This window comes from Onychomys torridus, chromosome 17 (genome assembly GCF_903995425.1).
Source record: "Onychomys torridus chromosome 17, mOncTor1.1, whole genome shotgun sequence".
NCBI classification, from domain to species: domain Eukaryota; kingdom Metazoa; phylum Chordata; class Mammalia; order Rodentia; family Cricetidae; genus Onychomys; species Onychomys torridus.
This window is the reverse complement of record NC_050459.1, coordinates 11,848,259-11,872,330: the sequence shown is the minus strand read 5'-3', so window position 1 is coordinate 11,872,330 and position 24,072 is coordinate 11,848,259. Positions and strand designations below refer to the sequence as shown.

The window sequence follows — 24,072 nt, the reverse complement described above, 5'->3', positions numbered from 1 at the left end:
CAGGATTCTGAGTAGAGTCTCAAAGAGGGACAGAAAACACATCATCCCTCATTCACACCTGATACCCTACAGGAGCATGATTAACAGTCTTGGTGTCCAGAAGATGAATGTTTTGCTTCTGGAAGGTGGAATTTCTGTTTCATTCTATCCCATAGCACAAATGATTGATAGTATTTATAGAAGGGCGCATTTTAATCAAACTTGTGCTATAAAATTAAAGAAGCCATGAATGCATGTATTTATTTTACTGACTTCCTTTCTTTAAATTGTAATAAAAAGCTGATTTGTTCTACAAAACTTGAAGCTTAAATACCTAATCTTTGTGTTCCTCTTAAAACAGAATTCTGCTGAAGACTCCGATTAGTAATCTTTAGCACAGTGTGAATATATGGTGATTCTTGGTATGGATTAATGTGGTACAGTTTTTGTCACAGGTATAAATTAAACAGTGCCACGGAGATGAAGCATGGTGGACTCGGGCTAATGAGCAGCTGCTAATGGTAGGTGAACTTGGCCGCTTAGTGAATGGGAGTGATCCTATCCGAGGCCTATATTGTAAATCGCTTCCTGTAATTGCAGGGAATTTGAAGCAAAAATTCAATTTATTCTTTACCACTATACTTGCCTAATTTTGTCAGAGTTTCCACAGTGTCCTCTTAAGGGCTGCAGATAAGGGCTGGTACTCATCAGAATGCAAATTTTCAAAGAACCTGATGTAACCCTGGCCTTTGGTGTACAAAAAAAAATTGATTAGCTAACTTGGCTCTTTGAATTTATTTTTCACCCGTCTCATCTAATTTCTAGTTCTATGAACATTTCCTATGGAATACCGGCACCACTCTAAAATCTCAAGTGGTCTTTTATAGAATTGGCAGAGTTGAAAAGGATCATCTGGTGTTGACAGCCTTTCTTGGGATTCCCTGGCAATTAATTTTGCAGCACTGGAGGTGGGCACTGCTCCCAAAAATTTCCTTTCAGGCCCCAGGCCTCCTCTCTTTCCGGTCATGAGCATATAACTGAGTTGTTTAGCTGCTCACAGGCACTCCTCACACCCTTACTAAGACTCTGCCCAGCTGATGACATTGCCAGCCTGACCCCCAAATTGGGCATACTCTCTGGCCTGGCTCCTGCCAGAAGTCTATAAGCAATGGGTACCCCAGCAGCTTACACAGGGACTTGCATATAACATGCAGACATCCTCCCCATACTTAATGCGCTGTCTGCACCCTGGAATCTGGTTTGCACAGAGGCCATCATTCCTCTCACCCTCCAGTCTGTTTTCTCCTCCCTCTGCTTCAGATATCCTGGCCAAATGGCTCGGGTAGAGTTTCTCTTCAGTGCTGTGCTCCTTACCCAGGTTCTGTTCATCTCACATCTTCCTTGTCACTTGCTTGGTCCTATGGGAATGTGCCCTGTAGCTGGGCATTCCCATCCATAGACTTTTGGTTTTTCGAGACAGGGTTTCTCTGTGTAGCTTTGCACCTTTCCTGGAACTCACTCAGTAGCCCAGGCTGGCCTCAAACTCACAGAGATCCACCTGGCTCTGCCTCCCGAGTGCTGGGATTAAAGGTGTTCGTGTGTCATCACTGCCTGGCGACTCATCCATAGACTTTTATACCCTTCACAGAACATGGCCCGGGAGACCCTGTGACAGGCATCTGATCCCACTGTGGTATTATGTGACTCATGACACTGGTGGTCATTTGTCCTGACTATGAAACGGCATCGGATTACTGATCTCTAAAGGTCTCTCTGATTGCCTAGAGCTCTCAGCACCCAACGGGGAATACTCAGGTGAGCAGATGTTTGGGGTGGGAGGAGTTATCTAGGCAAGGAGCCCCAACACCCATCACAAGACCTGACTGTACATGTGCTCCTGTATGAGGGTCTTGAGAGAGCCCTAGCTCTGTGAACAAGGTCACTGAACAAGGTATGCAGGACATTTCTGTTTGTTTCAAAAGACAGTAAGTTTGGGCTTCACTTCACATCCTTACCCATTTGGTTTAGTTAATACAAAAACACCCCAAACTCTAGTTCTCCAGCACTTTCAGCATCTCCTAAGTATTTCCATTTTTGTATTGAAAATATGAGGCCTGCACAGCAGGACTTAACCCGAACCAGTCTGTATTTGGCTCTGGCTAGCCTTTATTAGCCACACAGCGCTGAGTAAACCAGATCCATTCATTCAGTTCAATGAACTGTGATTACAAAATTATAGTTTGGGCAAAAATTATTTCATGTAATGGAAATTTCAATATTCAGAGCTCAGAGTTTTGGCTTAATAAACCATTTAATATAATCTTAATTTTAAAAGTGTGGAGACCAATGACTATTGCTAAAATAAGAACTAGACTTGGAGGTTATCTTACTTGTAAATATTGTTAGGGAAAGGTGAACTTGATTAATTCCGGGATAGTTGTATGGGCAAGTCATGCAGGTGGAAGACACAGTTAGTCATGTCATCTCTGCTCACAAGGAGACACAGGTGTCCAAGAGATTAGAATTTAGGAATGTATCAGAGTTTGCACTCCCTGTCTCCCATACTCGAAGCTTACAGTGTTGAAGTCATGTTTGGTGGAGAAAAGAACATGTAAGTCAAAAACTATAGCTGCTATTTCAGGGTTAGGCCATGTGATGCTCCCACCCCACACCTGAGGGCACAGACCAACGCCTTGGCATTCTGGAAGTGCTTACAGAAATGAGGACCGTGAATGTTGCTGTTCATGAAGCTTGCCCACCTTCCTGCCTTCTCTTTCTTCCCAATCTTGTTTGCAGAGGTCTTTGTTAAGGTACCAAGGATGCACACAACACACCAGCTGTTGATATTAGCATTCAAAGACCCAGAAATCTCCAGGGCAGTGCAAAGGCAACCCTTGAGAAACATCAGTCTCATCAAGATACTGATACTGCGGCCAGGCAGGTGTAAAGGGCAATGCTTAAGTGGCGGTCTTCTCAGGAGCCAGGCTACAGGTTCTTGCTTCTAAGCTCTCTGACTCTTTTGTGTCAGAGTCTCTCTCTTTTTTTTTTTTTTTTTTTTTTTTGACTCCATCTGCTTTCTGGGCCCTCATAGTATAGCACAAGTCCACTTTGTTCCAAAAGTCACCTAGGAGTTTCCGCGTGGAAAGCACCTCTCGGATCTCTGAGTTTTTGAAGTATTTTGTCTACACTTCTCTCATTGTCCTGGTGTCCTCCTCCTCCTGCCTATGGCTTCTGGTTCTGCCTCCCTCACCCTGCCTTCTATGTTGAAGCCTGCTCATTCTTGTATCATTCTGGCCTACCAATAGTGGCTAGCCCATGTGAGAACTCAGTAAACACCCAATGGCCATAAACGTCACTGACAAAGAGTCCAGAAGATGACACTCAATCAAAGACCTGTAAGTGTTAAATAGCACGTTTAAGAGAATGTAACCAGGAGGTGGGGGCAGTTTACTCTGCTCTACATTTGGCCTAGAGTGGGAGTGCTTTCCCAGAGCCAAGGGTAGTCAAGAACATATCTCATACACCACCCAGCTGTGATGATGGATCGTATGGCCACTTCAGTTACACAGAAGTGCTTTTGGGACATAACAGGAAATTCATAGTTTTCATGGATTCCCTCAGAGAGAAGAAAATGACCAGCCATGGCCATGCCTCAGCCTGGACACTTCCATTCTCAAGTTTCATTGTTCATTTAAGAAAGAATTAGGGGGTGGGGTGGGGAGATGGCTCAGAGGTTGAGAGCACTGGCTGCTCTTCCAAAGGTCCTGAGTTCAATTCCCAGCAACCACATGGTGGCTTACAACCATCTGTAACGAGATCTGGTGCCCTCTTCTGGTCATACATGCTGTATACATAATAAATAAATCTTAAAAAAAAATAAAATAAAAAAAGAAAGAATTGGGGGTTGGGGATTTAGCTCAGTGGTAGAGCGCTTGCCTAGCAAGCTCAAGGCCCTGGATTCAGTCCTCAGTTCCAGGAAGAAAAAAAAATAAAAGAAAGAATTGACTTCCTATCTCTGTATATATTTCCATAGCCCTGTTGCAATGACCTATCAGCCTAGGCATTCTCCATGGACTACAGGTGGTGTCTCACAGCAGTGGTCAATCATAAAGACATACTGTATAAGGGATAGGGGCTCCATATTCTCTGAAACAGCAGAAGAAAGTGGACACAGTGAGGGTGTCTCCAGAAGCGCAGCAGTGAGGTTCAGAATTGTAAACATGCAATGCAGACGCCCAGCATGGGGCAAGGTGACAGGTGAGAGGGAACCCCCAGTCCCTTCTGTGTTTTGCTGGCAATGCCACCTTCCATTTTGTAATGGTAAGCACTAAGACACATATATGACATGCTTAGCACAGACCTTGGCAGACAGTGCACGGTCAACAAGCCTTGCCTTTAAAGAATGTCCAACCCTTGGGAAAAGTAAAGCATAGACTAAGCATGGAGAACAAAATGAGGAGGGATCTGTGATTCTACAAACAGAGCCACCACTGTAGCCACATCTGCATGTGCAAAAGCAGATCGGAACCTTGAGGATGTACAAGAAGGGCGGAAGGTCCAAATGGTGCAACTGTCTGTCAGGTGAGGAGATGTTCTAAAGACATGGATGCCCCTCTCTTTGGCTGTCTGATTAATGGACTCCAAAGAACCGAAGAAAAAAAAAAGTCCTAGGAATCCCATGGTGGCGGAAAGGAAAGGCTGGAGAGCCGGCCGGAGGAGGACCTCACACACAGTTCTCACGGCTTACAAAGGCCCACGCACATCTTCTGGTTTTCCTTTCATCTTTTCTACGAATGGGATGTTGCTACAGAAAAAGCTGAGAGAAGCCAGGGGCTCTCTCTTCTTGATTTGGCCAAATTAACTGAATTCATTTTCCTTGATCAACGTGCTTACTAATGTAAGGATCGGTGGGCTTATTAATGTAGCTGCCTCATACCAACGTCTCAATAAAATGGAGGGAAAACAACAGTTTCTGAATCCGACTCTTTCTATCCCTCTTTCCCTCTCCTCTCCTCTCTCTTCTCCCCCCCCAGCCCTCACTCCCTCCATGTCTTTCTCCCATCATTCTTTTCCACCCCTCCTCCTGTTCTCTCTCTTCCCTCCATCAATTTCTTTTCCTCTTCCCCTCCTGCCCCCCAGCCTCTGGGGAACACATTTCCACCTTACACCACTTGATTCCACTTCTTGGTGGTGGATTTCTTCAAGTAAAAGAGAGGGAGGTGGAGAACACGTCTTTTACGCTCTATGTGGAGGAGCAGAGACCTGAGAGCCTGAGGGTTTGGACAGGTCTGCATTGGGCATGCTCCGTGGAGGGTCCCGTGGAGGGTCCCGTGGGTAGAGTCCTACTGCCCCTGTAGTGGTGAATTCTTGCTTAGCTTCAGTGTTCCTTTAGCATAATGTCGGGGATTATAAAAACAGGACAAATAAGAAGAATGCTGCAAATTCAGTGATCAGAGAACTGGTTAGTGGAATAAGAGGTATAGCACACCATTAGGGGAGGGTTAGTGCAGTTAATCTTATATTCAACCCACAGAATGAAGCAAAAACCAGCCAAAGGGAGAGCATGCCCCTTGGAGCCTGAGAGCATGCCTTTCCTTTCATGGTTTATGTTGCTTCTTGGGATTGGGTGGGGGCAGCAGAGAACATTTTGTTTTCATGGGCTCAAATGTGGAAGAGACATCTCCCTGCTGATACACAGACATTTGCCCATTTGCCCCACTGAGAAATCACCAGTCCAACATACTGTGAGGAAAGACAAACCCTTACTTTCTTCCGAGAGGTCATTCTCCTCGGCTTCTCTCTCCATCTCTTTACACCAGCCTTCCATTCTCTTTGTCTCTGTGTGCAGCAATTTCAGAAACCATGAGCCATCCCTTCGGCATGGAGACATCCTCCCGGTCTCCACTGTGTCCAGTGATGGCTCCAGCCAGGGATCGGGTGGAGGCAGGGTGGAAGTGTCCACCTGTGTCCTGTAATCCTCCCTGTAACTGAAGAGGCCCTGCGTCCGCACAGTCCTCAGTGCCCCATACTGGGTCGGGGTACTGGGCTCTGAATGCCTCTGGAAGGAGGATCCGAACTGCAGGCCCTTGTCCTCCATGGTGATATGTCCAGGGAAGCCCTCCAGCTCTAGGTCAGCCTGTACAGCAGCTGTGACACTGTTTGAGCGCTTGAAACGACCATGTCTGGAAAAGGAGGGGAGGAGAGAGAAAAGATGCAGCCTTCTTTTCAGACCCTTCACTGGACGCTCCCGAGCCTCAGTGCTAACACCTCCCGACAAGTTCAACTCAGTGTGCTTCAGTGTCCCTGTGAGGAACACAGGATGTGACAAATGAATGGACCCATTTACCATCCAAGTACACTGACTGAGTGAGAACGGTGTTCAATGGCTACTTTCTATCCAGCACAATGGTTCTCAATTTTCCTAATGTTGTGAGCCTTTAATACAGTTCCTCATTTTGTGGTGACCCCCAACCCTAAGACTAATTCTCTGCTACTTCATAACTGTAATTTTGCTACTGTTATGATTCATAATTTAAATATCTGCTATGCAAGATATCTGATATGTGACTCCCCAAAGGGTTGAGATCCAAGGTGGAGAGCCACTAGTTTAGAGACATGCTATGTTTATGAACTGCAACCTATATATAAAGCAATGCCCTCTGTAGATCTTTAGGTTATAATCTCAACTTCTTTGCAGTTCAGATCTTTCTGGTGGGGTCCTGAGACCCATCAGGGAGGACTGTCCCCAGCGCAGTACCTAGGAGAGGACACCTGCAGCTTTCAACATAGAGCCTGGTACTTTTCTGCTGCTGTGTAGTTGGCAAATATGTTCCTTAATACTAAGACAATAATTTTTCTGCACTGGTTCAAAATAATTCACCTAGCTGGCATGGTGGTGCACACCTTTAATCCCTGCACTAGGGAGGCAGAAGCATGTGGATCTCTGTGAGTTCAAGGCCAGCTTGGTCTACAAAGTGAGTTCCAGGACAGCTGGGGCTACACAGAGAAACCCTGTCTTGAAAAACCACACACACATACACATAAAAATAATAATGTCACAGATGCACATGTGTGTTCTATACTTTTAGGTAAAACTTGTGAAATGGGACAATTCCAGGACATGGCTGACATCTGGCTTTCTCCCTGCCTGTCTGTGTTTCTCTTTCCCCCTTATGATTTCCAGCATTAGGAGGCGAGACACACATCTGCCCTGCCTCCAGCCTGTTCTCCTTTTGAACATGGATTCTGGATAAAGGACTTTAACCTTCCAGGTCTGTGAGCTAGGATGCAATTTTAATAGGCGGTAAATCACTTTGAAAAGAATTATTTCCTTCCCTCTTAAAAGAAAAAACAAAAAAACAAGACGTGACCCATGTTCATTCATACTTCAGCGACAGAAATGGGGAAAGCAGAAATGAATGGCTGTCTCTGCAGGCAGCATGAATTACTGACGGCCAGTGCAGCGGGATCTGGAATCTTACGGCCCAGGATTTAGTGAGCAGCTGGCTTGGGGGACACAGCCACCCTGGGGGGCAGGGGGAGTTACCGTTTCCCGTCTTCTACTTGTACACCGACAGAGTGGTACTCCCGTAGGCCTCTGCTCTCTGTGTCGGAATCCGTGGCTGTTTCTACCTAATTCAACACAGAACATCTCACTTTAGACCTAAGGCAGGGAAGCTGGTCAGTGACTACTTTCTTCTTGTTCATTTGCTGTAATTAATTGTGTATTTGTTTACCAATGCAGAAATGCACTTGATCCAGGAGAGAGAGAGAGAGAGAGAGAGAGAGAGAGAGAGAGAGAGAGAGGCATTCATTTTTGTATAATTATGTGGCTACCAGGGTTTCATTGAATTCTTACGTAACTGTTTGAACTCAAGGCTGCACTTGAGTCTTTTAGACATATGCAGATAAAATTGCTTAGTTGAGCTCAGGCAAAAACATTAAAAAAAAAAAAGTCTTTGCTGAGTGCATTGTCACAGGACGTGAAAGCTCTTATCACACTGTGCAGTGAAGGAGGTGAGGACCGTGTGAGCCAAACGCAGCTAACAATGACAAATAAGCAGTTTCAGAGGAGTGTACCGATGGCTGCAGCGCACACAGAATGACACAGCAAGGGACGAGAGCACCTTCGGGGATATGAGGAAGCCTTGTGGCGGCTGGGATGGCCAGCAGGCTGCTTAAGGTGACAACAGAGACAGGCATCGTGAAGAGAGAATGCTCACCACGGCCCTGTTTGCTAAGAGGTCCCCACAAACCCGCCAGGCATTTGAACGACTGTCAGCTATGGGAAGCTGTTATACAAGGGGGGTCCCTGTGCAGGAATTCTGTGAGGCCAAGGCTGGTGAAGCTGTGGCGATCCTTCCAGACACCAGACAGCCTCCTCTTCACCCAAAGCATCATCCGAGGCATTGACAGGATGGTTGAGCACAAATCCAAATGTCATAATATTAAAACACACTTTCTTAAAAATGTAACAGTCCCTACCAGGGAGTACAAAGCAGTCAGCACCTTGCCACTGTACCATGTGTTGAGGAGGAGAAACCACTGGCCCAGGGTTGATTGTGATCTGTGGCTGCTCCTCCAGGACCAATGAGGCCAGGGGATGTGGTGGTCATGTTTGTGCATAATTTGCTTGGGTAGGAGCCAGATAGATACTGGCTCAGTGTCCTACTTTTTTTTTTTTTTAAATCTATCTATCTATCTATCTATCTATCTATCTATCTAATCGTCCACACAAAGACCCCAGTGGTGTTCCTAGAGAACCAGGAAAGGTGAGTAACTTGCCCAAAGGCACTCAGCTTATTGGAGGCAGTTCCAGGATTCCAGCTCAGGTGCCCATGACCTCAGAGCTCTGCTCTTCACCCCTCAAGCCCAAGGAAGTCTCAGAGCTCCTGCCATTTCTAATCAAAGGGTGGAGGCTGGCGACTTCCTATCTCCATGAGACAGCATTACAAGAAGACAGATGCTGGATAAGAGAACAGTGGTGCCAGGTTCCACAGCTGGAAGGAGGGAAGGATCAAATGCAGAAAGAACATTCTGTAATGACAAGCCCGGCCTTCCTGTTAGGGGGTCACCCTTCTGCCTCCTATGTCTAAGTGATCATGGCCTTATTCAATTGTGTGTGGCTTGCTGGACATGCAGATTACTGGTACTTCACACAAAAGACCTTAATATAAATGAATATGTTTAAAATTCTATGCTAGGACACAGGGAGCTACTATTTATTCATTCATTTATTTTGCTAGGGGTAGATCCCAGGGGCTCTGCACACACTAGGCAAACTCTTTACTCCTGAATTCCATCCCAGTTCTGCCTTGTGTTCTGACTACCTACAATTCTATGTTATGAATGACACCTAATTTACTTATTTAGTCTTCAATGGGGGATAATTTGGTTAGTTCTAGCTTTCCGACATTGTTTATGATGACTCATGTAAATGTACTTGAGCAAATTTTTGAGAACATCAAAACAATGAGAACATCATATGATGATCTGTGGCTGTTGAGTCATTTTTACAGCTTTTGAAGATTTTGTCACTTATTTTTTTGAGACATGGTCTTACTATGTCACCCAACCTGCTCTCAAATTTAAGATTCTCTTGCCTCAGTCTCTCTCCCAAGTTCTGGCTTACAGGCATGCACCTCCACGTCTGGACTTACACTGCCAGATTTGAGAGATGAATAATGTGAGTGACATAAATTACCATGAATCCTCTAGAGATTTTGAAGTGGAAACAGCATACAATTTTATCATAAAAATATTGAAAATAATTGTTTAATTTACTTCACTCCTGGGAATGCAGCTGAAAGAGATGGTGATACATTCTGACCCATGTGAGGTCTTTATCACAGTATTATTTGTAAGGGGAAATATAGGAGAATAGAGGCTGCGAAAGGACTCTTCAGTAAATCATTATTTAGTCATGATGATGGATGTCCTGTAATTATTTAAATGATGGCTGTAAAGTTAAAAATATAAAAAATGCTTTTGATGGAATTAGACTAAAGTGTATGGATTGGCAGGCATCACTGGCCACAGTATTAGGAGACATATGTATATATATATACATATATATATATATATATATACACACACACACTCACAGTGGGGGGCAGACAGACAGACAGACAGACATGCACACACAAAGAGACATATCCTACATAGTGACTAAAGAATGGTAGCCAGGTGGTGGTGGCACATATCTTTAATCCCAGCACTCTGGAGGCAGAGGCAGGCAAATTTCTGAATTCAGTGTCAGCCTGGTCAACACAGAGAAACCCTGTCTTGAAAACAAAACAAACAAACAAAAAGAACAAGACTCACCCAAGCTCCCCAATTTTTCCTTCTAATGCAAGTCACTTTTAGGGTGACCTAGAAAGGCAAAGCGTCTGGACGCCTTCTGTTCTGCTCCAAGCTAGTGGTATAACTATTAGGAAACTCTCTTCGGTTCTGTTGAATTTTTGCTTGTTTAAAAATGTGGAACTATCCAATACCTCCCAGGACGAAGACCAGTTGGGTAGATTGGTCAAATGCAAACTCTATGACTTCTCAGGGCCACCAAGGACCCTCAGGAGAGTCACATGCACATTAGGTTAAAGGGATGCCCATTGAATGAGTTTTGCCAAGCTTTGAGAAGTTGTCTTATGAAATTATTCTAAAACAATGAAGCTATCCTTGGTGGAAGGCAAGGGCTGAAGGCTTGGGACAACATGCGCCCCAGAGGAACTCAACATCTGCCAACATCTGTCACCCCGAGAGGAGAAAGACAGGGGAAGGAGAGAGCTGCTACGATCATAGCGAAGAGAAACCAAGGAGCTTCCTGAGGAAACTTGCTCACCAGTGTGGATAAACTGAAAACATGTCGAGAAGATCCACCTAGGATGGAGAACTAACCCCAAGAAAGATGAATCAATGGCTGGAGGCAGAAGCTGTATTGGGGGTGGGAGTTCCCCAACTAACAGTGAAGAACACCACATAAACAAGTAAATCTGAGGTGACTGAGAGGTGCCTTCACACTCTTAGGAATGGTTACTCCCAGTTCTTCTATATACAGAGGGAAGCAGTGAGCAGGGAGCCATGAGGCTAGGGTGAGCATGGCATCTGTGGATATGATCTGCTTGAGAAACAAGGAGTTGATGGAGACTGTCTACATGTGTCTCTGAGTATGCACATACTGTATGGAGGTCTGCAGGCCCAACAGGAAAAGTGATAGGCATAAACCTAAGGCATTTTTTCCTATGCCCATGTTTTCTCTCACACCAGAACAGCTTTGGTACCAAACGGTAGCAAAGAAGTCTCAGCCTGAACTGCTGCTGGACCCTGAGGTGGAAGCCTGGAGTATACCTGAGCTCCCATCTGGAATCTTTGCTCTCCAAACAAGCTCTTTGGGCTCTATCTTGTAAGTCTTCCTTGAAGCAAGGCAGATGTATTGCTTTTGAGATTAAACTCATGTTTCCTTCAGGGGTCCATTCTAAAGTCTAGGAGCTAAACAGGATGTCTTACGGAGGAGCTTGGGGGTTCCAACACAACAACAATGGAAGCGTGCGTGCGTGCGTGCATGTATGCATGCGTGTGTGTGTGTGTGTGTGTGTGTGTGTGTGTGTGTATGCATGTGTGCGTGTGAGCACACATGCCATGTGCTGAATGCATTGTAGGGATAGTCATCTCAGTAGGACCCCCCACAGGAATTGTCCTGAAGACTTCCTGCGATGCTGCTCATTGTGGCAGCTTGGGAAGGACCTTGTGGTGATTATTCCCATGACAGAGAGATGCCCAGGCCCATGGGAACGAAGACTCCTGCTTTCTCCCGAGGTGGTTTCACAAGTACACACACCCATACAAGATGAAGACCTTTCCACAACAGACACTCCATACACTGATAAAACCGAAAACCAAACCAAACCAGACAAAAGGAAAGGGTTAAATAGGCCCTTCATGGTGAAGAGTGAGGGAGCCAGATGACAGATAGCTCCAGGTCTGATGACCTGTGAAGGCACTCCAGAGGACGCAGCCTCTTCTTCTCACCCCAGGGCTGGAAAGGTCAGCTCCAGATCTGGTTTAAAGTCCAGAGCTCTGAAGAACCGACCCCGTGTTCCTAAGGCTGAGTTCACCACGTAGGGTCCAACCATCTAAGGAACAGGGGCTGTGGAGTGCATGTTTACTCTAAGCTGGACAGAAAGGGAGAATAGAGTGAGGGATGTGGCCACAGAAAGAGCGCTACAAGAACCACACTGTGCAGAGCCCAGCAGGCTCCATTTAGATCCCGGTGCCTAGTCTTTAAACAGTGTTCCTTTATTTTTGATTCTGTGTGTTTGTGTCTGTTTGTGCATGTGTGCATGAGTGCAGTGCCTGTGGAGGCCAGAGGCGCTGGATCTCTTGGAGCTGCTCTAGGCTGCTGTGAGTTTTCTGACATGTTCCTCTCCTCTGCAAGAACAGTGCATGCTCCTAACCACTGAGCCATCTCTCTAGGCCCCTGGATCTTTGTTTTGATTATACAGGGTCACATGATACCTGCAGACTAGGAGTGGTTACTCCAGGAGCCAATGGGTCATAGTGTTCATCAGAGAGGGCAACAGTTACCGACTGTATGCTGTGTGCATTCACAGGCTCTGCCCAAGTTTCCCCAGAAAAGGAAGGCTCTGGGTATAATGGTTTGAAAGAAAATGGCCCTCAAAGGGAGTGGCACTATTAGGAGGCATGGCCTTGTTGGGAAGTGTGTCACCGTGGGGGCAGGCTTCCTCAAGCTTCACTGAGTGTGACAGTCAATCGACTTCCTGTTGCCCTGAGTCAAGATGCAGGACTCTCAGTTACAGCACCATGTCTGTCTGCAAGCCACCATGCTCCTCACCATGATGATAATGGACTGAACCTCTGAAACTGCAAGGGAGCCGCCTCCATTAAGTGTTCTTTGTAAGAATTGCCATGGTCATGGTGTCCCTTCACAGCAATAAAACCCTGAAGACACTGGGTAACTGGGCAGGGGTCTGGGCCAGGCAGGAAGCAGTGCCCTTCAGAGCCAGACACCATGTTGACGGCCCCTCTCTAGAAGCTAAGGACAAGTCAGGCAGGTGGGATAATCCCAGCAGGGTACATGAGGGATGCTGATGCAGGCTCCTCTGATGCAGAATTACTTCCCAGTTTAGTTTCTAGTCTCTGGGCAGCATAGCTCTGTCAGGGCTGTGGGAGGCTACTTCCTGGGCTTCATCCATTATGGTGGCACTCACAGCCATGTGCTCTTAGGCAAGGTACTTCCCCTCCCTGGTCAATGGTTTCCTCTCCAGTGGTTGGGCATAATGACACCTGGTCCACAGAGAGGATTAGAGAGGATTAAGTGAGAACATGGCAGAGAGGCAGGGGCAGGGACAAGCTTGTTGTTTATGTCTGCCTCATGCGCCCCAAGCATTGGCTTGTCGCTAGTCCCTGGATGCCTATGAATGATCTTTCACTTGTTTAAAAGGCTACTGCTCTCAGTATTCACTCTTACTGGTGGAGCAGGGACCTGGCCACATCTCCTTGTTACCCTGACATTTATGTTTCCCCCACTACATGTTGAGTTTAGCTTTTCAACGGATTTTATTCAGACACCTGTGAAGTTCCAGGTTCATGTAATTTTTTTTTCTTTCTCCATTGAAAAAGGAAGTTGAATGAGTTTACCACCTGTCATGGCATCCACACGTATCTCCACTAAGCATTCACCACCAAAACAGCCATTCACTCCATACCCAACATGAACTGAGAGCTCGCAATGTGCCAGGCACTGTGCTAGGTGCTGGGGTACCGAGAGACAGGAGGCGTGGGCCCAGCCCCCGGAGAACACAGCGAGGGAGGACAGGGCCTGGAAACATTCACAGGGGCACAGACTTGGCCAGAGGTATGTGGGGTCCAGCCACAAAGGAGGAGACACTGTGTGTGAGTCCAGGTACAGGCCCAGCTAGGAGGAACACCAGGAAGTGTTGTGTCCCTTTGGAGCATGACGATCTATCTTTATAAGCTCCTTTTAGCGTCTCAGAGGTGAGACTTTCCCCTCAGTCCTAGGGAGGGCCATGGATGGATAACCGTGGCAAAGAACACCAGGGAGACTTTGAAGAGCTGGTCGTGACTATGTCCTGGTGCATTTGGAGAACTCTGGTTCTTTACTACAGATGTGCCTAGAGAGAGAGAGAAACGGCGAATGTCCCGCACTTTCCCCGTTTCTAGGACCCCTCAGGCTTGTAAGTTGTGTCTTTACCTGGGGTTGGGGCTGAGTCATTCCTAAGGCGTGCCAAGGGTTCTGTGCAACAGTGTAAAGCACCCAGCAAAGTGCCTGGCACATAGAGCCAGGACAGAGGTGACGAGAGCAGTTATAGGAAGAATCCAAAGAAGAGAGAAAGGAAAAAACTTCATGCGAACTTGGATTTGGAGATGTTGGATACTTACATCTGACCTTGGGTAGGGTTGATGATCAGGGAATTCAGAATCCTAAACAAAACAACGAAGCCACAGTGTGGAGACCTGGCTCAAGGACCCAGGCCAGCGGGCTGACGCCCCCCGGGTTTCTGCCTGTCCCCCCAGTCCTGTATGGGGCCGTTACTTCCAGCTCTGTGCACCTCCTCCTTGTAGGATGTATGAGTGTGTTTAGAATTAATCATCATGACTTTAAAACCTGCCAGACACAGGCTGAGCGGAGGTGCAAAAAGCAAGAGGCAAATTACGAAACAGCAAAACTTGGCCTGAGCACCCATGTCCCCTAGGGGTTGGACAGAGGATGTCCCCTGAGACCACTTGTGAGGCAGGACCCTCCTATTCTGTATTAAGTGTACTTCCCAAGACCCAAGCCAGGCTCCCTGTGTCAGTGGAGGAGTAGCAGGGCCAGCCAGGTTGCTAGGCCTAATGGGACAGTAGGGCAACCATGCAAGGTCCGAAATAACTGGATATTGCTCTTATACACAGAGGTCCCTGGGGGCAGATGGCTGTGTTATCAAGGGCCCAGCCACACACTGCTCCAGTTGGGCACATCCTTAGCTCACACCATTTGCTTTATTCTTTACACTCCCTGAGGACTGAAAACTGAAATGTTTTCAACAAACCACTGTGACAAGATCCCCTCCCCCTTTATAGGTATCTGGATAATCTATCCAAATCCTTGACCTAGCTGTCAGCCCTGAGGGCCACACTTCTAGGGGTCCCTAGGTATCGGGGCCTCTCATCTCCGTGGACTCTGCTCTGGGCTCTCTCATGCTGTAGCAGGCACACGTGGCCTCTCAGCAGCATTTACTATCTTGCTTCTGTGAAGGGGCCAAACTTGGGGCTGTGACTTGAATTTTGACTCAACCTACGCCGATGCTAGAGAGGGTGGTCAGGGGAGACTACCTGGACCCCGATGGAGGAACAGCGGCTTTTGAGAAGCTCTTCAGCCTTGGACACCAGGATCGCCTTGTCACTGGTCCTCGTGGAGGTGCTCTGGGTGTCGGCAGCATGGTGCTGAGCTGCAGCTGTTTCCAGAGCCAGATTCAAGGCCTTGTTGCTGTCCAGACTGTCCATGGAGTTGTAGAGACCACGGCTATCTTGGGGCCATGGGGACATCCTCTGGGCACGGCTGTCCTGGTAGGCATCCTGTGTGGATTCTGTGCTGCTCTGGGCCGTCACTGAAATCAGAGGCTTGGAAGTGGTCCGTGGAGGCACCGGGGGAGGTGTCTTCTTATAATTTGTGTAGGAGACAGCTGTAAGAGAAAAAAAGCTCAGTCAGTTGAATTCCTCCATGGAGCTGGTCTATAGCTCTGACAGGCGCACTCCTCACAGCCTGGTTAGTCTGTTTCTGGACATTTGGCCTTAGAAAATCAGGCAAAATAGGCAAGATCCTGCTATGCTTAAAGATACCTGTATGGATATATATATATTTTTAATATTATATATATTTTATATTATATATAATTTTTACCTATCTTTATATATATATATATATAAAGATAGGAAAAAATTATAAAAGCACCTAAGTATCCAGCAACACAAGTTAGAAATGTGTGTGTGTGTGTGTGTGTGTGTGTGTGTGTGTGTGTCTGTGTGTCTGTGTCTGTGACTGTGCAAAACAGAACAACTCTACACCATTAACTTCACAGAGGTCATGGTGTTGTGTTAAAACCCCCTTTTACCACACTAGGTGAGGGAAGCAGGCAGGGCCCCAAATCAGAAACAAAAATGAAATGCCCAGGCAGGGAATCACTGGTGTGAGAAACCCGTGCCAGTCAAATAGCTGAGTGGCAATATTTATCGTTTTCTCTCTTCTGATTATATATTCTAAAAAGACCTTTATAATGAGTAGTTGTTACCTCACGCTGACGAATGAAGTGTAGTGAGCTTATCACGACAGTGTGTTAAAGCTGATGAGTGGGGATGTTTTTAAAGAGCACTGTGGGAAGAGTCAGGATAGAAACTGGTAGAGAGGTGGGTGCCACAAATCACCCTGAGCTTTGTCTGCCCCAGAGGAAACACCTTTCTTTCTCTTTTCTCCAAAGATCTTCTGCTCGCAGGAATTCATCATCCCTTAAGGAGAGTTATTAAACACTGAAAACATTCTCGATACCATTTTCAGATTTTCAGATTCAGATACGTACACGGTAAGATTCCTGCTCCATCCATGCTGACATCGCCCATGGCTACCTTTCATAAAAACCCCAAGACTCACACTCCTCACCCTTCACTCCCTTGGCTCCAGGTTCCCAAACTGGAAAGCCCCGTGTTATTGTTTGCAGTACTGTTTCCTGCCTGTGATTCACCCTGTGGGATGGCATCCCCTTGGAGGTTTTTCTGGACGTCTCTTGGAATCCCAGCTCTCCCTCGCCTCACACTAAATTGTTTCTGAAGCGTGACAGATGGAGACATCTGTGTGGTGTCTCTTTTGTGCCTCATTTCTCTGGTTGCAGAGTCGGAGGTCCACGTGACCAGGTTCCCGTGATGGGTGGGATGTCTGGGCTTTTGGACCACTGCCCTGTCCTACATCCTTCCCAATCCACTCTGGGAGCTTCCTGTCCCACCTATGTTCTTCTCACTCTACTCCTTCTCCTTAAAACGTTTCCTTCACTTTTTCCCATCTCAACTCTGCCTCTGCCAATACTGTCTCCCAGGCCTTTCCCCCATTCATCCCCTCTTTTACTGCTGACCATTTGTGGGGGTCTGGGCTCTTTTTGTCTTGGAAACACTGACCTTGGTTTCCTCTATGCCCCATGAGTGGAACATAATTACAGCCCATATTTGCTGAAGATCCAATAACTTCACAGTACAGCCAAAGTCACCAAGCGGAAGACCACAGGAATCCCAGAGCTTAATTCTAAAATAGAAATGCTGTGCTCTCAATGTGGGACACAGAGAAAAGCCACATGCCTTGAAAGGTGATTTTTTTTTTTTTTGTCTATAAAAATTTTGAGAATTGGTTTGTGCTTCTCAGAGAATGAAGGTAAAAGGCAGTAACCTAAGTATTTTAAAGCTCATTCAGAACACGTTTGGGGGGACAAGGAAAAAACACCATAAAAATGCAAAGTCTAGCTAGCAAACTGATTAGGCTAGAGAGAGAGGCAGTGGCTGGAAACACATTGCTGGTGGACATGGCCTTTGGCCTCTTTGAATCTCCATAGGGTAATGTGTCTGTGTGGTCCAGGACAGTAGAGAAGGCATAGAAAAGGCAATGGTGAGACCTATGTAATAGGGTCCTGCTTCAGAGGTCAGTATGGAAAGGACACTCAAGCACACATAAGAAGAGACTTGGGTGAGCTGGGCTCTTCCACATGGATTTATGGGGCTTGGTCACTGGCAGTTTCTGGGAGTAGGACTCCAGCATTTGTCAGGGGTTGGAGCAGAAACAAGCAGTGGCTAGCTGCTGGACTCTGAGAGCCCTATGCAGAAGCCTTAGGCATCTGGCTCTATAATTGCTCTGGCATTGGTGTGCCTTGCCTGGGCTCTGATCTCTGAACAGGTTTAAGCTGGGTTAGAAGAAGGCAGGAGTGTACATGTAGTGGCCTGTCAGAGAGGGACTGGCCCAACTAGTATGACACTTGGGGACTAGGCCATGCTCCACCTTTCATGCATATACAAAGTCACAGAACATATCTGCCAGCTACCATAATTTCTAATTTTGCCCCATCTCTCACTTGTGAACTTGAGTGGGATTTGGGTACAACAGATCTATCTGAGAGGCAGGGCCACTGCCCTGTTGCCATCTCACTTTGTGTGGGTCAGGGAAGGCCCAGAAGTACTTGGTCAAGGTGCAAGCAAACAAGGCCCTGTCCTCATGGAGCTTTCCGGATGGGTCTCTCACCCTTCTGTGTTGGAAGAACATATGTGCACAGCTGTGGTGTGCCTGTCATTCCTTTCCATCAGGTGAACTTGGGAGAGTCTGGTGATGCTTTTGAGGGTAGAGATGGGGTGATCTGGCATCTTTCAGATAGAGCGTACTGATACTTCTAAACACCCTGGGTGTTTAGATTCACTCTACCATGGTACTGTGGAGACTTCTTCATTCCAAATGTCAACAGTGATGAGGCTGAGGACCCCAGAGGAACCAATCACTCTGTTTTTCTACATGACTCTTGTGCTCTGAGGTCAAGTGTAGGGACACATGTGTACAGGTAAATAACACTGGCTCTCAGCTTTGTTTACAATGGTCAGCATGGGTCAAGTTTGAGCAGACTGGACTGGAGCACATTCATCCATCCCTGGAGGCCACAGTCCATTTAGAGTCTTTTCATTACACCCTTAATAGCTTTGCAGTTTCTTTATGGAGGACACAAATACTGCTTGTGCACACTTACAGGAGAAGTGGCAGATCCACCTTGAAAGAGCACTTAGGGCACTGGTCCTCAACTTTCCTAAAGCTGTGACCCTTCCATACAGTTCCTCATGTTATGGTAACCCCCAACCATAAAATTATTTTCCTGGCTATTTCATAACTGCAATTTTGATACTGTTATGAATTGTAAATATTGTTTGGAGACAGAAATATGTCAAGGGGGTCATGACCCACAGGTTGTGAACCACTGACTTAAGCGTGTCCACATAACAGCAATTGGAACTAAATAGCCATCCTCATGCCACCCCTTTGATGTAGTTTGTATGTAGGAGGAGAGTTGATCCTTTCTGGGTGCATTTCTGTCTTGCTTGACTGGGAGGAAGCCAGCAGAGTCATGTGGAAAACATGGAGCCTGATGGTGGGCTGGGCTCTTGGTGACATACATAGACCATACAGCCTTGGGTCTCTCAGTGGGAATACCGATTTTAGGGAAATCTCATGTCCCTGCCCATGCTGATGGTGAAGAACACAGAATCAAGAAGCATCAGAAATTGGCATGTAGGGCTGCTGAGAAGTCTCATTGAATAAACCTCCTGCCATACAAGCATGAGGACCTGCTTAATCCCCTAGGCCCATCTAAACAAAAATCCAGGTACAGGGGATCATGCCTATAATCAATCCTAGAACCTGGGGGGTGTAGCTACAAATCTTGGGGTCTAGTGAAATCATTGAGCTCCAGATTCGGTCAGTGATCCTGTCTCTAAAAATATAGTGTGTTGAAGAAGGCACTTACTTGTCTTCTTGTTTCCACATGGCTCCAAATCCACATGTGTATGTACACAGACACACACATGCACACACGGACATACACACACACACACACACACACACACACACACACACACACACACACACACACACACACTGTGCATATCAACATGGTTAAATGTTTGTGTCTGTCCTAAAATAGTCACATTTATTTTCACACCATGCTGGAGAATATCAAATCTCCTATCAGGTGAACTTCAAGAAAGTGAAAGTTGATGGCAGTTGGCCTTTCCAGGAAATTTGAGGAAACACTCAAATTCTACTTCATACCAATCTAAGAAAGCATCCCATATCCAGCTTACAATGCAGAACCCATTATGTGTGTTTAAATAAAAACCAGTATCGGAAAAATATAACAACCAAAACTTTGTTGCTTCATGGCCCTTTAGCAAATCAGTAGCATAATTATGGGGACTCTTAGGACAGTCCTTAGAGAGCCCAGAGAAACCAGACACATGCCTTCCTACTGGTGACACACTGCCTACAGGGTAAAGATAGGACTCTTGAACCTGATCCTTGTAAAATAGGAGCCACACAGCATATGGGGCTAATGAATTAGTGGGCACTTCTCCCTGCTGAACCCAGAGAAGGGCTTGCTATGCTGCAGCAGGGAGGCAGGGGTGGTGACCTTTCTTGAATGACAAGATAAAAATAGCCTGGCAGCTTTCAGAGCTGTGTCTGTGCACTGCAAGTCTGTGTGTCATGGACTCAGGCTGGGCCATAACGCCTGTGTAGAGGGGCAGAGATAATGTCTACCTGGGGCCAGTAACACAATGTCAGGTGATATCCTTGACTGGTTACAGTCAGAACATTTGAAGAGACATACTTCTTACTGCAGAAGTAAAATGCATTACTTCAGCTACCATATTTTCCTACTAAACCTTTTTGAAAATAAATCCAAATGCATGTTTTTTTAATTGCTAGAAAGTCAACTGTATTGCAGCAAAACCATATAATTTTTAATTTTCACAGTCAATCTACACCTGAGTACTTTTTCAGCCCACCTGTGACCATAGATACCATCCCTGTGACAGCCATAGACCCAGGTGAAGGGCCCAGAGATGCCTGAAATCTTTGAGGTTTATACAACAGGCCCAGATAAAAATGTCGCAGACATCACATGTGGGAATCATGCTGTAGATTTCAGGAAACATTTTTGTAGGGCCCACGATCCTGGTAGTGCTTCAGATTTTTGCTTTGATACAGTTTAAAATGTTTATTATTTTGATATCTTGAATTAATTATTATAATTGTTCAGCATTTTGAAAATGACATGTTGTTTAATATCTGAAATTCACCTCCATGTCATCACAATAGAAGAATCAGGATGAAAGACAAGTTATGACTGTCAGGCCAAAGCTGAGCCACCCTTCAAGCATGCTGTATATACACTCCAGCTTCAGCAAGGCAGCTTCATGCACTTCCTTGCCCATGCTATGAGGAATAACTACACCATCCTTTCTACAGACATGAGATGATGTGGTCTTGAGGCCTTGGAGGAATTCTCCCCTTCCATCTCTGTGCTTGTCTATGTTACTGCTAAGCACTCAGAAGAGTACTTGTTATACCATGCTCACCTAATGCCTCTCATGATCCATATTTCTCAGTGAGCAGGAAGAATAAATACCACGGCAACCCGGAGCTTGGTCCAAATCCTTTACTTCTTCAGAGATTGCTATCAAGTTACTACATGTGTATTTATGAAATTCAATCATAAGAAAGAAAATTCTATCCATGCTACTAATGGGATACTTCCAAACACACACAACATGGCTCCAGAACACCCTTGCCACACACAGCATGCCTCCACTGGGAATAACCTCATACCAATGTGGCTCCACTTGGGATGCTCACACATAGCAGTGTGGCCACATTAGAGACACCAGCATGCATAATCTGACTCCACATGGAACATCTATGCATAAGTGTGACTCCATGCTTACAAGCATAACTTCACATTGGATTAACCAAGGTCTGAGCAGAGAGTTGAATCAACCCCCTTTGTTGGAATGGAGTTAATTCGAATGAAATGGAACAAACTGCCCCATTCTCCTTTCCTTATGACAGTGCTATGTCCTAGCTTTCTAAGTTTCCAGGAGACCATCTTTGAATTCAAACCCAGAATGTCATTTGCAAGCCAATTCTGGTATTCTGTGGTATGAAGCACAAATATATAATCAATGCAGAGCATATTCTGAATGGCAGGCATCACCATTCTGTCTGGATGTACACACCATCCTGTGAGTCACAGCACTCTCTTAATTATATCTTTAAGTATAGCAGCATAAAAGGAATTACAGTAATCAAGCCCAAGACTGCCTAAATAAGAAGAGGAACCAGAGAAACCAAACTCTGAAGGAAAAAAAAATGACATAAAAGATTTATAGACATTTTGACACTTTAATTAATGTTAGTCTCAAAACATAAGTATAAATAAGCCAAGACATTAAAATCACTTCCACGGGCATTTACACAATGGTCTCCCTAAAGTTTTAAAACAATTATGTGGCCACACAAGTTTTGGGGCCACACTGAGGGTTAGCAGCTATGATGCCTGTTTAGAATGTGCTAATTAGCAAGAAATTATAGTGTAACTGGTGCTCAGCATCTCCCAGATTGGGGAACAAGGCAATGACAGCTGCTTTACTGTGGAGACACTTCCTGTTTATGTTTTAACTATCTGCAAATCAATCACACCACACAGGAAAAGCTTGGACAGGAATCTGTGATGTGAAGAACCAAGCAATTTTTTAAATGTTTAGAATCCACTAAGGGCCAGGTAACCCAGAAGGGACTTCATCAACATTGCTGGCCAGCAGGGAACTTTGTAATGAGACCATTGCACAAGAGAAGTTAAAATGAACAAGCCACATATGCTGTCTCCCTTCCAAACCTACAGAGGGATGAAGGCCATGAGTAGAGACTACAATGAGTAACACAGTGAGACTGTCTCAAAAAGCCCAGGATGTCGAACAGTGGTAGTCCACATGGAAGGTCCTGGGGCTGATCCTCAGTGCTCACAAAGACCTTAAACTTATACGGGAACACGTGAGAAAATAAATCCAGGTGTGACCCACAGGTTGATAACTGTGACATATTAGGTTGCTGGGGTGGGGGCATGGACTGTGTTGGTGACAAATTTTGAACTGTGGTGGATAGCCCTGTCATTTGTCTCACAGTGTGTATCGATGTGCACACACATTAGTTTCACTCAGACTGTTAATATGAATGGAGTCTCTCCTTGAGTGATTCGGGAATCCTATTTGTCTCATGGGAGTTTTGAGGGAAGGCTAATTCTGTGTGGATCTTCGCTGATTTCAACTCAGAGGTGCTACTGACCTACAGAGGCAAATATATCTAGATATTAACATCTCTTAATTAAGGAAGAGATGATGCTCTAAAGAATTCATGAACAATAAAGCAAATGTGTCTTGCAGGGGCAGACCCAGTGCATACCTGACTTACTGATGTTTCAGAGCAAAATTAACATATACTAAATAATGTCTGTTTGGAGGCCCCAAGCAAACATCATGGACTGCATAGTCATAATTCCAAGGTGACTAGAATGGAAAGGAAGATGCAGATATTGATTCTCTCTACAGCACAGGCAAGTGTTGATTAGTCTTCTGTCTCATTGAGACTGTCTGGGCAGATAGCCGATGTCAGCTGTGACAACAAATCAGTGTCCTTGGAGTGTGGTCCTCCGAGAATCCTCAAGGCCTGGGTGAATCAATACATGCCATCACTTTGAGTTGGCCAAGTATGGCCATCCAGTGGTCTGGAGGCCTATGGCTGTTAAGAGAATGAGGGTGTGGGTGTTGGAGCGACTGACTTTATACATCACAGGCATCATGGCTGCAGACACCTCACTGTGAAAGGTGAAGGGTCATGGCTCTCTTGCTGCATCCCACATGAAGTGCTAAGACAAACTCCGTGCAGATCTGGAGCGTCCTTACAATAGATGCTTTCTGTACCTTCCAGCCGTTCCTTGGCAATGGAAGTTTATAGGCTTAAAATCCTCTGCTCACTATGGCACTATGAAAAAAAAACCAGAGCTTTGCACAGGATAGGCAGGTTCACCACACTCTCAGTCTCTAGAAAGTCCAGCCCGTCCCTGGCCCAGGCGAAGGGGACTTAGGCAGAAGATGGAGTCCTGGAGACAGTGACTCATCATGGCTCTGCTTGGGTATGAAACCCGGAGGCACGATGTATGGGCCAAAGTGGCAATTTGCTGTGCAGTCAAAGGGGCTCTTGGTGCTGTCTGCCAGCTGGCTCTCCTTATGTCGCAAATGCTATTCTTTATTTAAGGAAATCTGCCTCTAACCCCAGGGTATATAGAAACAAAGATGCAAATTCATAATGAATTATAAAGAATTTCTACAGAAGCCCACACACAGGAATAGCTTACCCATAGTTAATCAGTCCACAAATCCCAACATATAAGAACAGCCTACAGTATACTGGGTGCTATAGACAGAATAAGACACTAGGTCTTCCTTTCTGTTGCT

The 24,072-nt window shown here is 45.8% G+C and overlaps 1 protein-coding gene across 5 annotated transcripts in view; it reads right to left on the bottom strand.

Annotated features, from left to right (window-relative positions):
* Dlgap2 (DLG associated protein 2) overlaps positions 1-24,072 on the bottom strand; it is a 724,943-nt gene that overhangs the window by 10,588 nt on the left and 690,283 nt on the right. For 4 of the 5 annotated variants that reach the window (XM_036166326.1, XM_036166325.1, XM_036166328.1 and 1 more), the window contains 4 exons: positions 15,328-15,677; positions 14,395-14,436; positions 7,526-7,611; positions 5,746-6,161 (listed from right to left, as the gene is read on the bottom strand). In XM_036166326.1, coding sequence (XP_036022219.1) covers positions 5,746-6,161; positions 7,526-7,611; positions 14,395-14,436; positions 15,328-15,677 — 894 coding nt within the window. The remainder of the gene's footprint in view (positions 1-5,745; positions 6,162-7,525; positions 7,612-14,394; positions 14,437-15,327; positions 15,678-24,072) is intronic. The other variant, XM_036166329.1, reaches the window with a different exon arrangement.